The sequence below is a fragment of the Maylandia zebra genome, linkage group LG19 (genome assembly GCF_041146795.1).
Source record: "Maylandia zebra isolate NMK-2024a linkage group LG19, Mzebra_GT3a, whole genome shotgun sequence".
Classification (NCBI taxonomy): Eukaryota; Metazoa; Chordata; class Actinopteri; order Cichliformes; family Cichlidae; genus Maylandia; species Maylandia zebra.
In genome coordinates this window covers 30,519,497-30,534,916 of record NC_135185.1, presented here as the reverse complement: position 1 = coordinate 30,534,916, position 15,420 = coordinate 30,519,497, and the positions used below count along the sequence as shown (strand labels likewise).

Sequence of the window (15,420 nt, the reverse complement as noted above, 5' to 3'; positions counted from 1 at the left end):
ATGAAATACTTGTCCGATGATGGAAATTCTGCTCAGGAATGCATTTTTCCCTCCTCCGTGTGTGTGTGTGTGTGTGTCGGATATTCCTCTGACTGGCTGTGAGGTAACAAAATAAGTCCGTCCCTCTCTCTTCCGATTGGTCCAGAGTGGATTCAGGAATGTGCTTAAACTGGTTAAATAGCGCTTATATCCACTGGATAGGTCAGTAGAATAAGTGGAAGCATCAAAATAAACGGGAGCTCAAAGAGATTTTACTATCTGCTGAGCTTCTGTTAGAGCTGAACGAGGAGAACAGGATAAATAAAGGACTTTTTTTCTTCCTCTTTATCCAGCTTCCAGCGGTATTTTTTCTTTTTTAAGGTTTGTAAATCATTTTTAGACGATTATTTGATATTTTATTAATGCACAGGATCTTGTCCGGATGTGTTCAGTAACTGTTTGTTATTCTTTGGTTGCGATAGGGTTCACTTGAGGTTTCGAGATGATGCTGTGTGGCATCTCTTTGCTCTTGATGCTTTGGAGTTGTGAGGGCGCACGGCTGGCAGGTGAGAATGGAAAAACTTCCTGTTGTTAAGTTTTTAAACCTTTTGTTTCATATTAAAACTGCAGGGAAATTGAAAGTGGTTTTCAGCTAATTCATTAAAGATAAAATTGATGCATTTACGTGTTTTTTGGTTGTTGTTTTTACACGTAACGTTATCGTGTTATAGCCTGTTTCTTTTGTGGTTTTCTTTGTTTTCTGTGAGCTGTTATGAGACACAACGAGGAGAAAAAAAAAGTAAATGCTGCTTTTCTTTTCTTTGACCGCAGAGAGTCGGGATGATAACAGTGTGTATGACTTATTTGATTTGGCCCGGGTAAATAAGAGACACCATGGCGTGAGTACGGTCAAAGGCCAAGACCCAAACAGCCTAGCGTACAAGGTCCTGAACGCGAGCCTGATCCCCCCCGTCCCCGACAGCTCCTTCAGGGACCTCCTCGACTCCATCCAAACAGAGCGAGGCTTCCTTCTCCTGGTCAACCTGAAGCAGTTCAAAAAAACCAGAGGCAGCCTTTTAACTGTTGAAAAAACCGACGGATCCGGGCCCATCTTCGAGATTATTTCCAACGGGAAGGCGAACACGCTGGATTTGGTGTACTCCACCGTTGACCAGCAGCAGGTCGTATCTATCGATGAGGTCGATTTGGCCACCGGGCAATGGAAGAACATCACCCTGTTCGTTCAGGATGACCAGGCGCAACTTTTCGTCGGCTGTGAAGGGTTCAAACACTCAGAGTTGGAAGTGCCAATCCAGAAAGTGCTCTCCCAGGAGGTGGCAGACACAGCCAGACTCAGGATCGGGAAGGGAGCTCTAAAGGACAAATTTTACGTAAGATGTGCTTTATTTTGGAAGAACCCAGTAACAGTAATGATAAACCAAAATACCATTTAATGCACTATATTGTGTCTTTAAATATTTATGATTTCTTATTTCAGGGAGTACTCCAGAATGTGCGCTTTGTCTTTGGTACAACTCTGGATGCTATACTGAGAAATAAAGGATGCCAAACTGGAGGTAAGTCTTAAAACTGCATAAATAAAACATCAGTATAGTGTGCATACGATTAGACTTAGACTTCTCCCCTCTTCTCTCCTGAAGCTGCTATAACTGATGTCATGACCTTGGATATCCCAGTCAATGGCTCAAGCCCTGCCATTAGGACCGATTACACTGGTCACAAAGCCAAAGGTAACACCTGTCTTCTGTAATAAATCAAATCTTGTACATTTAAAAGTGGAGATAATTCAATGAACTCCTCCTTCCGACATCCAGATCTGCAGTCCGTCTGCGGCTTCTCCTGTGAAGACATTGCCAACATGTTTAACGAGCTCAATGGACTCAATAAGGTTGTTAGACAGCTGTCAAATAACCTCCAAAGACTGGTAAGTGCAAAAGGCAATTAGGATCTTCTCTTTGTCATAATTCACTCCCTCTTTTCCCTCTCCGCTCCCTCTCCTCCTCTGCTTCCACTTAATGCATTCCCAGTGCGTAACCACTTGTCGCTGTAATGGCTTGTCCCCAGCCAAGTCCTTAATGAGACCCATGTGAATACACAAATATGTTTGGCTGTCAGCGGCATTTGCACTGCTTCGCTAAATTCAAGCGATGTCTTAATCACGGCATTGGTCAGTGATTCATTTGTACTGGAACCTTGGCAAAGTGAAAGTTTTCCATCCTTAGTAATTAACCCCCTTTCTGTACCTCCTTCCCTCCAGGAAAGCGAATCCAGAAGAATTTATATGGATTTGCACAAAGGAGTTTGCATCCACAACGGCATCAAGTACCAGGACAGAGATGAATGGACCGTCGATAGCTGCACCGAGTGCACATGCCAGGTAGGCATCATCACACCTGCTGGAATGCAGGATTGGTCGGGGGAAAGCCATAGCCGAGCTTCCTCTGTCCCCGCTGCAGTAAAGTCATAATCCGGTTTACATTATCACCTGCCTTTATAATCACCGTGCTCCTGCCTGAAGGCTATCAACACTTTGTCTGAAAGCATCAAGAGAGCAGCATGGGGCAGCATTGTGCTCGTGTTGTGTAATGAGTTGGGTGTTCAGTGAGGATTATGTCTTGTAGCAACACAGTAGTAGTGTCATGTCGCTGATAAGTTCACTCCGTCGTGAAATATATCAATTAGGCTTGGAATAGCACCAGCAAAGCCTCGTTTTTTTCTCCCCTTCCTGCTAACTCATTATACTTGTACTAATTAATGTTTTCCTTTGTCCAGAAATCTGTGACCGTGTGTCGCAAAATCACCTGCCCTCTGATCCCATGCGCTAATGCCACCGTGCCCGACGGAGAGTGCTGCCCTCGCTGTGGAACACGTAGGTTTTTAATTTTTTCTGACTTTAATCAGATTTTCTTCCTCGATGACTTTCCAACAAAGAAACAAGCCCCCATGCCCAATCATTTATGCCTCCTCTCCCTTTACAGCAAGCGACTACGCAGAAGACGGCTGGTCCGCCTGGTCTGAGTGGACCCAGTGTTCTGTGACTTGCGGCCGTGGCATCCAGCAGCGCGGCCGCTCCTGCGACCGCATCAACAGCAAGTGTGAGGGCACCTCTGTGCAGACCCGTGACTGCTACCCACAAGAATGTGACAAACGCTGTAAGTCGCCAAACATTCTTAACGCTGACGTTGTTACAGTACGTTTTCCCAGAACATGATGAATTAATGGCGTACACGTCCATTCACAGTCAAGCAGGATGGAGCCTGGAGCCACTGGTCACCCTGGTCTTCCTGCTCTGTGACCTGCGGTGAGGGGGTCATGACTCAAATTCGCCTTTGTAACTCCCCCACGCCCCAGATGGGCGGCAAGGACTGCGAGGGAGAGGGACGTCACACCAAAGTCTGCAGGAAGTCGCCCTGTCCTAGTAAGTCAAATGCCACCATTGAATTCTAAAGTGCATAATTATACAGGGCACAAAAAAACTAATTTCTTTTGTACGCCTTAGTCAATGGAGGCTGGGGACCTTGGTCACCTTGGGACATCTGCTCTGTTACCTGCGGAGGAGGCGTTCAGACCCGTAAACGTCTCTGTTCCGACCCTGCCCCCAAATATGGTGGAAAGGACTGTATCGGCGATGCTTCTGAATCTCAAATTTGCAACAAACAGGAGTGTCCTATTGGTGAGCATCTGAGCCTATTAGCCTAACGTAAACTTGCAGCACAATTTATAGCCTCATTCTTAAGTTAGGAAATCTTTGTCTTTGCAGATGGCTGTCTCTCCAGCCCCTGCTTCCCAGGCACAAAGTGCACCAGCTTCCGAGACGGCTCATTCAAGTGTGGCAGGTGTCCATCCGGCTACACAGGGAACGGCATCACCTGCAAAGACATCGACGAATGCAAAGAGGTCCCCGATGCTTGCCATATTCATAACGGAGTCCACCGTTGCGAAAACACGGAGCCGGGTTACAACTGTCTTCCCTGTCCCCCGCGTTTCTCTGGTCCTCAGCCGTTTGGAAGAGGTGTGGCAGAGGCAACTGCTAAAAAACAGGTTTGGATTATTACTTAAATCTGTTTTGTTTCTGTTGTTGTTGTTGCCTGGTTCACTAGCAGCTTGCATGTTTTTTAATCATCTGTAATTTTCCTTAGGTTTGCGTTCCTCGCAACCCTTGCAAGGACGGAAGCCACAACTGCCATAAAAATGCAAACTGCATCTACTTGGGTGTCTTCTCCGAGTCTATGTTCCGCTGTGAGTGCAAGCCAGGATATGCCGGGAATGGACGCATTTGCGGAGAGGACAGCGACCTGGATGGATGGCCCAACACTGACCTGCCGTGTGTGGAAAATGCCACTTATCACTGCAAGAAGGTACGCCAGACCCCACATGGACAAAAATACACAAAGGCCGTTATTATCCATGTGCGCTCTATTATTGTGATGATTGCCTCCTGAACCTCTCCTTTTGTCTCTTTACAGGATAACTGCCCCAACCTTCCCAACTCCGGCCAAGAAGATCATGACAAAGACGGCCTGGGTGATGAATGTGACCACGATGATGACAATGATGGGATCCCCGATGATAGGGTGAGTAATCACGGCAGTTTCTTTTTTAGCCACGCTTTCCTCGGAGACCAGACATAGTAATCAGCTGTAGCCATCCTTCCTCTGGGCGGTAGAAATGCAAAGTGTTTATGTGCTTTCACCATAGAATCAAAGTGGAAAGTAAGTAAGCAGAGGAGTAGCGTAATATAATTTCTGCAAAAAAAAAACAGAATTGAGGACAACGTGGCTTGTTGCCCGTAATTCTTAGTGTGGATTCGGAAAGTTGGGCAAGAAATATGCAGTGGTAAAAAAAAAAATCACCAGTGGAATATCACATTCCAGCTTAAGCAAGAAAAAAGTCTGGAAGAGCAAAGTTTTATTCCTATAAATATGACTTCTCTGAGTCGTGACCCATTTTAGTAATTAAGCTGTGATCTCTCCATTAATTTAGGACAACTGCCCAAGAGTGTACAACCCCTCCCAGGATGATGCAGACAGGGATGAAGTTGGTGATAACTGTGACAACTGTGTATATGTAGCCAACACTGACCAAACAGACACTGACAACAACGGAGAGGGTGATGCCTGCGCTGTTGACATTGATGGTGATGGTAAGTTATTTCTCCATATTCTTGCTTTAATCTTGAAACAAAAAAAGCATTCAGTTTCTGAAGGCTAAAAATTAAATCAAAATTGCTCAACAGGCATCCTGAATGAGAATGACAACTGCCCATATGTCTACAACGTGGACCAGAGAGATACCGACAGGGACGGCGTTGGAGATCACTGCGATAACTGCCCTCTGGAGCACAATCCTGATCAGGTAACATCATCTTTCACTTCTACTTCACTGCTGTGGGGACTTACAAGGTTAAATCACATCTGCTTTAATCAAGAGAGGAATGTGACAGCTCTAAAGAGAACGAGCACAGTGCTCCCTCTTCTCTTTTCTCTTCCTTTGTCTGGAGGGACATTGCTTGCATACCTGAAAACAAGGGTCTCCTTTTTAAAATTGCAACCAGGGCAGCACCTCTCATACTGAGGCCGATGAAAAACAGAGGAGGGAATTATGTGAAGCGAGTGCGAGGGTCTCATCAAAAAGGAATTTTGCTCTTTTGCAGATCGACTCTGACTCGGATCGCGTGGGAGACAAGTGCGACAGCAACCAGGACATTGACGAGGACGGTCACCAGAACAACTTGGATAACTGCCCCTACATTCCGAATGCGAACCAGGCAGACCACGACAAGGATGGCAAGGGTGATGCCTGCGACCACGATGATGACAATGACGGCATTCCAGATGACAAAGACAACTGCAGACTGGCCTTTAACCCTGATCAGCTGGACTCTGATGGTAAGTCCATCTCTCGGTTAACAGTCCTGTAAAACGCTGGTGCCTTGATTTTCTAAATCTTTGTTGTAGAGCATTTTTTTTGATTTCCAATGTATTTACTTTCCTCTCAGGTGATGGACGTGGTGATGTGTGCAAAGATGATTTTGATCAAGATAATGTTTTGGACATCTATGATGTATGCCCGGAAAACTTTGCCATCAGTGAAACCGACTTCCGCAGATTCCAGATGGTTCCTCTGGACCCCAAAGGTACCTCCCAGATCGACCCCAACTGGGTTGTCCGGCATCAGGGCAAGGAGCTGGTCCAGACTGTCAACTGCGACCCTGGCATTGCTGTCGGTATGTAATATACGGACAGACGTTTTTTCTGCAATGAACACAAACTGGTAGCAAATTGATACTAACCCATCTTTTTTTAAAATTCAGGTTATGATGAGTTCAGCGCGGTGGACTTCAGTGGAACATTCTTCATCAACACGGACAGAGACGATGACTACGCTGGTTTCGTGTTTGGCTACCAATCCAGCTCGCGCTTCTACACAGTGATGTGGAAACAGATCACCCAGACGTACTGGTCCAACACACCCACAAGAGCTCAGGGCTACTCCGGCTTGTCAATCAAAGTGGTCAACTCCACCACAGGGCCCGGTGAGCACCTGAGGAACGCCCTGTGGCACACCGGAGACACCCCAGGACAGGTGAGCACAGCTGAACTGACTCAGAGTTTGAGGCGTAATTGAGGAAAACGTTTGAGACTTTTCTCATTGTAACTTTTGCTAATTGTAACTTTTAGGTGCGCACTTTGTGGCACGACCGCAAGAATATTGGCTGGAAAGACTTCACTGCCTACAGATGGCATCTGACCCACAGACCCAAGACTGGACTTATCAGGTGAGACCAAAACCCCAGAAGAAGAAGAAAAAAAGCTCTTTCATTCAGTTGCATAGTTTAAAACTTCTCCACTGCTCCACTGACTGTATTTTATTTTGTAGAGTGGTCATGTATGAAGGCAAGAGAATCATGGCTGACTCCGGAAACATCTACGACAAAACCTACGCCGGTGGGCGGCTAGGCTTGTATGTCTTCTCTCAGGAGATGGTTTACTTCTCAGACCTCAAATACGAATGCAGAGGTAAGTACACATTTGAAGGTTAGATGCATTTGAAACCACTTACCTGAAACTTTATTCCTAACATCTTTCTATCTGCGACTCCTTTCAGATACATAATCGGAGCACAGAGGCTTTTAGAAGAATGTATCAGTGTGAAACGAGACCTGGATCGACTTATTTAACTCCCTTCCTTTGAGAAATACGCGTTGGAAGTATGAAGAGCAAGCGAGCTAACGTGAGGTGACCTCAGGAGTCTAAGCCAAATGAAAGTAAATTCTGCACCACAGCACCAAACTCAAATTTTGAGCACGGCTCTGCTCAGAAGACGATTGGCTCTCTCACTCTGTTTGCTCTGATCTGCGTTGAAAGAGGGCCACATTTTCTTGCTTTGCACACCTGAACTGTTGTCGGTATTCCTCTGTGGATGAGGGACCAAAGGGAAGAGTGTTTCTGTTCGTTTTTGTTTTTTTAAGAAAAGATATTTTTGTGTATTAATATGCATCTGCTGTGGACTCAGATATACTTGTTTCAGTATGAAGAAAACAGTAGGAGAACTTTGTTAAGTTTGGAGGGTGAGATTACCCTTTGAAGGAACTCTTGAGGGACAATGGACAGTATGGACTGACTGTTACTATCAAAGAGAGTGAATGCTATGTGTGTTTGGGCATTTGTTCCACCTGATGAGCGCAATTATTGAGATAACCGAGTCGAAATTTGATTTTAATTCCCTGTGACAGCCCCCTTTTTAAAGGCACGTGCGTGTATCCAAGGCGCAGGGCTGGCCCGAAATATTCGTTTTCTCAGGAAAAGAGCACTAGAAGAAACAAGGAGAGCACAATATTAAGGACAGCACAGGGCCCCAAGGCAGGCACGCTGCTTTGGAACAGTAATTATGAGCAAATATAACGTGGATAACTAATATGTGAGGGGCCAGTCTGTTTCCTAAGATTATTGTAAGTGTAACTGTTTATAGCTTTAATTGTTGCTCATTTTTCCACCTTTAAATGTCAGCAGCAACCCGTGAAATCGGGATCCTCTAAAGATTAAGAGTTATTAACCTCAGACCAAAACCACAAAACAAAAAACATCAACAACACCATCTCTAAATATTCCACTTCTGCAGTGTGCGTGGCTGGTGTGCCTGAGCTTGTGTGTACAATTTCTGACAATGGAAAACAAAAAGGAAACCCTTTATGTACAAATATTACCTCATTAGTTCTTTTTGTGCTGAGACCAGCAATACACGAGAATCCCTTGTCTTATCAACAGAGTATAAATTGGTTGGCTTCTATTTTTTCTCTTTTTTTCTTTAAAGCAAGACTTTTACTATCATTTATATGCTGTATATAAGATATTTTTGTAGCAAAAGAAGCCCAAACGGGAACGTAAAGGATTAAAGAAATGTTGCCTTGACTGTGTTTTGCGATATGTATTTGTGGCGTCTTGATAAATTATTCTGTTTGTTTTATGTTGAGGGTATTTCATTTTGTGTAGATGTATGCTATTTAAATAATTTATCTAGAAGCGTAGCCTCATATGGAAGCGTTTCTGTCTGTATAAACTTATTTGCACACTGACACGAGGATGTCTTTGTCATTTTGGTTTTTGTATGTCTTTTTTTTAATATTAGTGAAGCTTTTCTATAAACATTTGTCCCATAGTTTTTACCCAAAGTGCTGTTTTTTACTCCTACTTGTTATTTTACTATGTAAAGTGAACATTAAACTCTCTAGAAAAAAGTTCCAAAGGTTCTTGGTGTCTTTTTGGGAAAACAAACAGTTAAATACTTGATAACCCAAGCGTCTGTCGCTGTGATTTTTGACATTCATATCTAATTCAACTAAGGTCTTCTTAGAAAAGCAAAGAGAGCCAAGTCACGCTGTGTCAAACAACTGGAATCCATTAGCTGGGTCTTGTGAATCCTCTGAGAAAGGGAGTATCCTTGGGAGTCAACAGCAGCAAAACTCAACATGAAATATAACCTTGTTAAGCAGCACATCGACACAGATATGGCCACACATCGCATTGCTTCACTACCACTGGACAGGTAGACATAAGGAATTTAGCCCTGCAGAGTAATAAAGGTGCTAACTTTAAGGAATATGGAGCTAAGTTATGGCTGTGTGCCACTTTTGCCATTAAGAACTTGCAATGAAATTCCATACTTTTCATAAAAAACATCTAAATATAACCTGTCAAAAGTCAAGATGACTTCCTATCCACAGACCAGCTCTATAGCTTGCTAGCTGCTGTGCTGTAAGACACCGCAGCAGTATATAACTGCAAACTGAAATATGACTGCTAATTTAAATCTTTCTTGGGGTCAGAAAGAGCTGGAATGTGCGCCAGTGAGGGTCCCGCCAGAAAACCCAGACTTTCTCAGTGTGCCGCAGGTCTCTTTACATTAGCACTGACCTCATTCTTGCCATAATGAGCTCAGTGTTTTTCCATTACCCTAAATGAGCAGTTTATCTTACTCTTCTGAAAATATACTGTTTCAGTTACGCACACATTATTTGTGTACAGGAGACAAATACGCTACATATGCTGTGATTAATGACATGAGTTGCACATGTATGACAAATAAAAGTTTAAAATAGACAGTTTTAATCTAGTCCCATCAGTTAGAAAAGAAAACAGTGACGCAGAGTTCACCGTGTTTGGAAAGTGTCCTTGGAGGTTCACCTGGCTGATTCCAGTGTAGAGGAATGTGAGATAATTCCTGCCGTTTAGACGAGGTCAGAATGCGGGGGTAAGGTGAAGAGTGAGATGAACAGGCCTATAGGTGTCCAGTGCAAGGGGAGTAAAAAGGCAGGGCCTCTGGGCTGAGGTTGAACCGGGTGTGGATTAGCTCCTAAGATTTTGCATGCACGGAGCAAAAAAGGAACAACGTCAAGGGCTTCCAGAGGTCTCTCAAACAAACCAAAACTCGTCATTCTTAAAGCTGCCAATCTTTTGTCAGGGTGAACCACTTATGTAAATGACAACTGAGCTCGAAAGAGGTCACACAGGGTCCCATTTCAGAGGATCTCGCTAACCCATCCGCTCTGGAGGAGATCACCTACAGAGCCAGGAATGAGCGGAATGCTTGGAGCTGAGCTACAGCCGACTATCACCACCGTAGAGCACACATCCTCCCTTCTCATTAGCAGCAACGCTGGATGTCTGACCACACATTACTAACACAGACGTTCTATATTTTGTCGGAAAAAGCTTTAATGCACGGCAGCGCTCAGAGTTCACCCCCACAGACACGCTGCTATAAGCTGATGTTTATGTGTGCATTAGAACATTCTGCGGCTACAGCACCCGGTTATTAGATTTAATGACAGCAATTTTCTGTTCTGATCTATGATACTTTGGTTAATAGAAAGCATGGCCCTGCTGCTCTGTTTCCTCATGCAGACATATAAACACAAACAGAAGCAGTGTTATAATCGAGCTACATGTTCAAAACATGCAGACCAATTAGGATTAAAAAAACCCAAACAAAAAAAACAAAACAGTTCCCATCCTAAAGTAACCAAATTTGATGACTATAATTTTTCCACTTTTAACACATTGAATATAAAATATCCATCAGTTTATGCTGCTATACACTGATCAGCTGCAATATTAAAACAATGGACAGGAGATGTGGATATCATTGAAGACTTCATTACAAGACAACATTTAAAATCTCTGGATTTTCCATGAAAGGTATCCCACTTTTCGTGGAAACTTGCACTGATGGTCGGCACCACCTTGCGCCAGCAGGACAGTGCACCCTGCAACAATGCAAAACAATGCTCGAGAACACATCAAGGAATATGACCAAGAGCCCAAGGCATTGACCCGATCTTCAAACTCCCTGCACTTAATCCCATCAAGCATCCATGTGTTCTGCTGCAACAAGCCCAAACCTTAGAAGTGTCATTTCAAGACACCCCAGAAGCCCAGCGTCCTCATCCTCACAGGCCAGGGATGTCTTAATATCACAAACAAGCGCACACGACTTCCCCTAGGTAGCTTTAATTTTGTAAGTCTATAAATGAAGAGACTGTTCTATCATCAGAGATCTAATGCCAAAGTCTAACCACATAAAATCATTAATAAGTCCCAGAAATGATCCCGTCTGGTAGCAGTCAAATCATTTTTTCAGGTCTTTATGTTGAGTCATTCATTTCAAGGTCCTGGCTCCAACTTTTTGCCAGCTCACATCCATCCATCAGGCAAAGTAACTGTTCGTCCGTCAGGTCCGGAGACTCATTCTGCAAAAAAAAAAAAAAAACCCACCAACTGATGTAAGATTTCAGTGATGCTTGTGTGAATTTAGAGTTTCAAAATCAATTAAACAGACACAACAATATGTGTGTATTTGCAGATTCGTTCCACATGCAGGCCTACGGTGCGGATGTGTAGATATGTAACTGTTTCCAGGTCACGTCTGCCGAATATTATAAAAAGTGACCAACTGCTGACATCATTCCTGCATTTCTTCCAAACAAATTTTACTGGGTCTAAAGCTTAGTTTCTGACAAGTCCAGACAAAGTGCTGTATTAATACATGACCTCACACAACAGTGGCACTTCATAATAATGTACTGCACCGCTCTGCTTTGTTGGAAGGTGTGTGGGAAAAACACTTCCACTTGGATGCTAGTTTTGTTTTTCTACGCATAAGCCAGACTCCTCACAGGCAGCCTGGGACAGCGAGTGAGTTCAAGGATGAAAGAAAACTAGGTTATGAGGAAAAGGGCTTGAAAGTTAAATAAACATCAAAATCTATTCCTGGGAATGACGCGTCATTTGGCGCTATATGCAAAGTCTGAATTCCTGGCGACCGTAACTAATTTACCTACGCACGTGTGCTCATAGACAAGCGCAAGTTCACGGTGTAAGGACTCTGCACTTTGTTTAAACAGCTGCAACTCAACAGTCAATTTGTTCCAATATTATCGACTCATTACCTTCCGTGACACGAGCACCGTGCCAAGAAAGTGTCAAGAAGAGACAACGTTAAATCTCTGAGTTGAACAGAAATCGCTGTCATCATTCTCTCTGCGCTCGTGTTTTTAGCTGTCAGCCCTAAGTGAAATGAATGTCCCTGGCCTTGAAGTAAGGATGCGATCCAGATATTCTGTCCCTAATCTCAATCACAGTCTTTAGTTAGTATTAACTGATCTTTCCCCCTCCTACTTTTGATCAGCAAAACAATACAACACTGACATTTTAGGGAGTAAGTGAACATGTTGTCCTCAAAGTTAGTGTGCTAGAAGCAGAAAAATGGGCAAGTGTGAGGATTTGAATGACTTTAACATGGACTAAATTGTGATGGTTAGACGGCATCTCCAAAACTGCAGCTCTTTGTAGGGTGGTCCGAGGAAGGAACCGTAGTGTCATGGGTGGCCAAGGCTCACTGATGAAGGCATAAGGTGCTCACATTGCCAAAAATGTAATACAGGCTCTGATAGAAAGAGTCCCAGACACATTACGACTGCCAAAACCCCCAATGCTTTGGACAAAGTCCATCTAGATGTTACTTTAACACGGACTACCTACCTAAGCAGACCATGTACACACTTTCATGGAAACCCTGATAGCTGTGGCCTCTTTCAGCAGGATCATACACCCTGCCACAGGGTGCACAACAATGAGTCTATGGTGTTGATTTGGCCTCCAAATTCCCCAAATCTCAATCCAATTGAGCATCCGTGTGATGGGCTGGTATAAGAAGCGCAATCAATGGAGACCCCACCTTGCAACTTACAGGACTTAAAGTGCTAACATCTTGGTGCCAGATACCACAGCACACCTTCAGGGGTCTAGTGCAGTCCATGCCTCGACAGGTCAGGGCTGTTTTGGCAGCAAAAGGGGGACAAGCACAACATTATACAGGTGGTCATAATGCCTGACTGACGTCCAAAACAATAGATTTTAGAAACCAAAAGCAACAACAGTGACCTAAGAAGATATTAAGCAATGCAATTCTTTTCACCTCTTCCTCACACCGCACAGAGTAATTCCCGTGTCTCATCTACCCCCTTTAGCTAGTACCATTCATATGCTGACCTGACCACCCACTGAAACGCTCCACCCCATTAGAGGTCTGCGCGGGAATGTTTTTTTAGTCCCGCTCCCGCCCGCTCCCGCAAGGTTTTGTACCGCACCCGACCGCTCCCGCTGTATATTCAGTCTTTGTTCACCCGCTGCCCGCTTAGAATAATTTTCTACCCGACCCGACCGTTCCCGCTAAATTTAGATCTGGTTTCCAAAATCTCACATTTAAATGGGGTACCACCAAAAAATAGAGATAACAGATAAAACTGCAGGTTGTGCAATGATTGTATTTATTTTTCTTAAACAAGATGCATTTATCTGTCAACATGCAACATTTATCTTTTAACATGGAAAACGTGTTGCAAAAATAAAATAAATAAAAACGAATACAGCATTGTGGCCTACTGCAAAAAGCACTGATCCATGCGCTCAGTGCGTGTAACAGGCGTGAGCACTGGCTGTACCAGTGCTCAATTAGAATGAGGAAATCACAGATATGCTGTTCCGAAAAAATGTCGGGCACGCTATATTTTCAGACCGCCCGCTCCCGTTCAAATTACACCAGAGTTACCGACCGCTACCGCATTTTATTTGGAAATTTATTCCCGCGCCGCAAGAAATCTGGTCGGGTCCCGCGGCTCCCGCGGGACAGCCGCGGGAATGCAGACCTCTACACCCCATTGTCAGTGGGCTGACAAGACATTACCACACAATCCCGTCCATGTTCAAAGTCCTCCAGAATGTAATCATACCCTTTAGGTCATTGCAGGTTGGGTGGTGTTATTCATCTTTACCCTCACAATTATCCAGACATGTCATCATTTACCAATAGACAGGAGCACACAGGCACCACAGACACAAACGCCCCACAGTGCCCCCCTGGAGCGGTTCATTATCTTGACCCTTCAACATTCATGTAGCTGTGGACTTGACCTCTGCTTCTACATGGCGCAAATGAAACAATAAAAGAGCAAGTTCGAAAAAAACAAACAAACAAAAAACGTAAATAAATATAGAGTATGCACAAAAACATAGAGTTTAAATAAATGTCTATCCATTCTACAGCCGCTTAGCTATTCTTTATAATAATAATAATAATAATGGATACTTTATTGATCCCCATGGGGAAATTACTTGTTTTTTCTCTGCATTTGACCCATTCACTCAGTGAAGCAGTGGGCAGCCCACTAAGCAGGCGCCCGGGGAGCAGTGTGTAGGGACGGTACCTTGCTCAGGGGTACCTCAGGGTAGCCGTTAGGTGGATTCGAACCGCCGACCTTCCGATCATGGGGCGACCACTTTACCTACTGAGCTATCCCTGCCCCACATATATATTATATATATTCTTATGTAACAACTGACACCTCGGCCACAGAAAAAGTTTGTTAAGGAAAGGAGACGTACATTTTTCTGAACGTAAGTGAGTAATTCCTGCAACTTGAGACAAATGGCAGAAGAAAAAAATTACAAGTCAATTAGAGGCTTGTCATTATTTTCTGTGTACATGAATGGGGCAATAAAAAGTGCCCCACTGGCTGGAGTCTTAATGGTCTGAAATGCCTCTAACTGATACCAGCCGTCTTGGAGATGGGAACAGGTTAGACTTTCCAACAGAGAGGAGAGGAAAGGAAAGAAGGAAGAAAGAATGTTCTTTCTACTGCTTTGACAAAATGCTACAACTCTTTAAAAGTGGTTGACCTCCGATGACCTCGGTACTTGAGGAGGCCAGGGGTGTCTGTGGGTGACTGATATGTGCTTTCGTGCTGCTACACAGCCATTTAAGGTCCTTCACACGGGTGTTCACTGTTCGTAGACTTAAATTACACCTTTCTTGGCTGCTAATTCAAAGCACATTGTGCGCTGTCGGTCCTGCGTGCTGCACAACAACATTGAATATTTAGTATTTACTGCTGTTTACACTTAGCTCGATTCTGTAAAGTTATTTATTTCATATTCTGTATAGTTTTTCATATTTATATCCTGTTCATATCCTGTACATAACTTGTACTCACTACAGCCTGTACATACTTATAGTTATAGAATATTCACAACATACTTCATACCGTGTACATTATAACATACCATAATAGACCCATTTCTGTAATATACTCACATATCTATATTATTGCTAATATATATTGTAATATATCTATATCACTAAAGCACTTCTGGATGGATGCAAACTGCATTTCGTTGCCCTGTACCTGTGCATGTGCAATGACAATAAAGTTGAATTCTATTCTATTCTATTCTATTCTATTAATGTGATGGTGTTGTGTTTAATATGTTGCTTTGGTTTTTTTTGCTTGTTTCTCTTCTTTTTCTCTCAACAGCTGATCCAGGAGATTCTCCCCCCCCCTTCTCACTGTCCCTCTCCCCTTCT

At 43.7% G+C, this 15,420-nt stretch overlaps 2 protein-coding genes across 5 annotated transcripts in view; one reads left to right on the top strand and one right to left on the bottom strand.

Moving 5' to 3' along the window:
- Window positions 1–206: 206 nt before the first annotated feature.
- On the top strand, window positions 207–8,411 carry thbs1a (thrombospondin 1a). The gene is made up of 22 exons (XM_004540761.4): window positions 207–360; window positions 462–545; window positions 811–1,370; window positions 1,478–1,556; window positions 1,641–1,730; window positions 1,815–1,924; window positions 2,258–2,377; window positions 2,773–2,869; window positions 2,979–3,152; window positions 3,242–3,418; window positions 3,500–3,673; window positions 3,761–4,041; window positions 4,140–4,358; window positions 4,467–4,574; window positions 4,984–5,143; window positions 5,237–5,355; window positions 5,654–5,888; window positions 5,999–6,226; window positions 6,314–6,585; window positions 6,681–6,778; window positions 6,880–7,019; window positions 7,108–8,411. Exons 2-22 carry the CDS (start codon window positions 482–484, stop codon window positions 7,113–7,115), a joined length of 3,513 nt encoding a protein of 1,170 aa, XP_004540818.2. The 5' UTR covers window positions 207–360; window positions 462–481; the 3' UTR covers window positions 7,116–8,411.
- Window positions 8,412–9,618: 1,207 nt separating this feature from the next.
- The window catches only part of fsip1 (fibrous sheath interacting protein 1), a 32,828-nt gene continuing 27,026 nt past the window's right edge, over window positions 9,619–15,420 (bottom strand). For all 4 annotated transcript variants that reach the window (XM_004540757.3, XM_004540756.3, XM_004540755.3 and 1 more), the window contains one exon: window positions 9,619–11,248. In XM_004540757.3, the coding sequence (XP_004540814.2) occupies window positions 11,144–11,248 (105 nt within the window). In that variant the 3' untranslated portion in view covers window positions 9,619–11,143. The remainder of the gene's footprint in view (window positions 11,249–15,420) is intronic.

What these genes read in the sequence shown, in the direction of transcription:
- thbs1a (XM_004540761.4), top strand. Translation starts at nt 482, where the DNA reads ATGATGCTGTGTGGCATCTCTTTGCTCTTGATGCTTTGGAGTTGTGAG. An exon ending in TAAAGGATGCCAAACTGGAG is followed by an intron (nt 1,557 to 1,640) that starts GTAAGTCTTAAA and finishes TCTCTCCTGAAG; the next exon opens with CTGCTATAACTGATGTCATG. An exon ending in CACTGGTCACAAAGCCAAAG is followed by an intron (nt 1,731 to 1,814) that starts GTAACACCTGTC and finishes TCCGACATCCAG; the next exon opens with ATCTGCAGTCCGTCTGCGGC.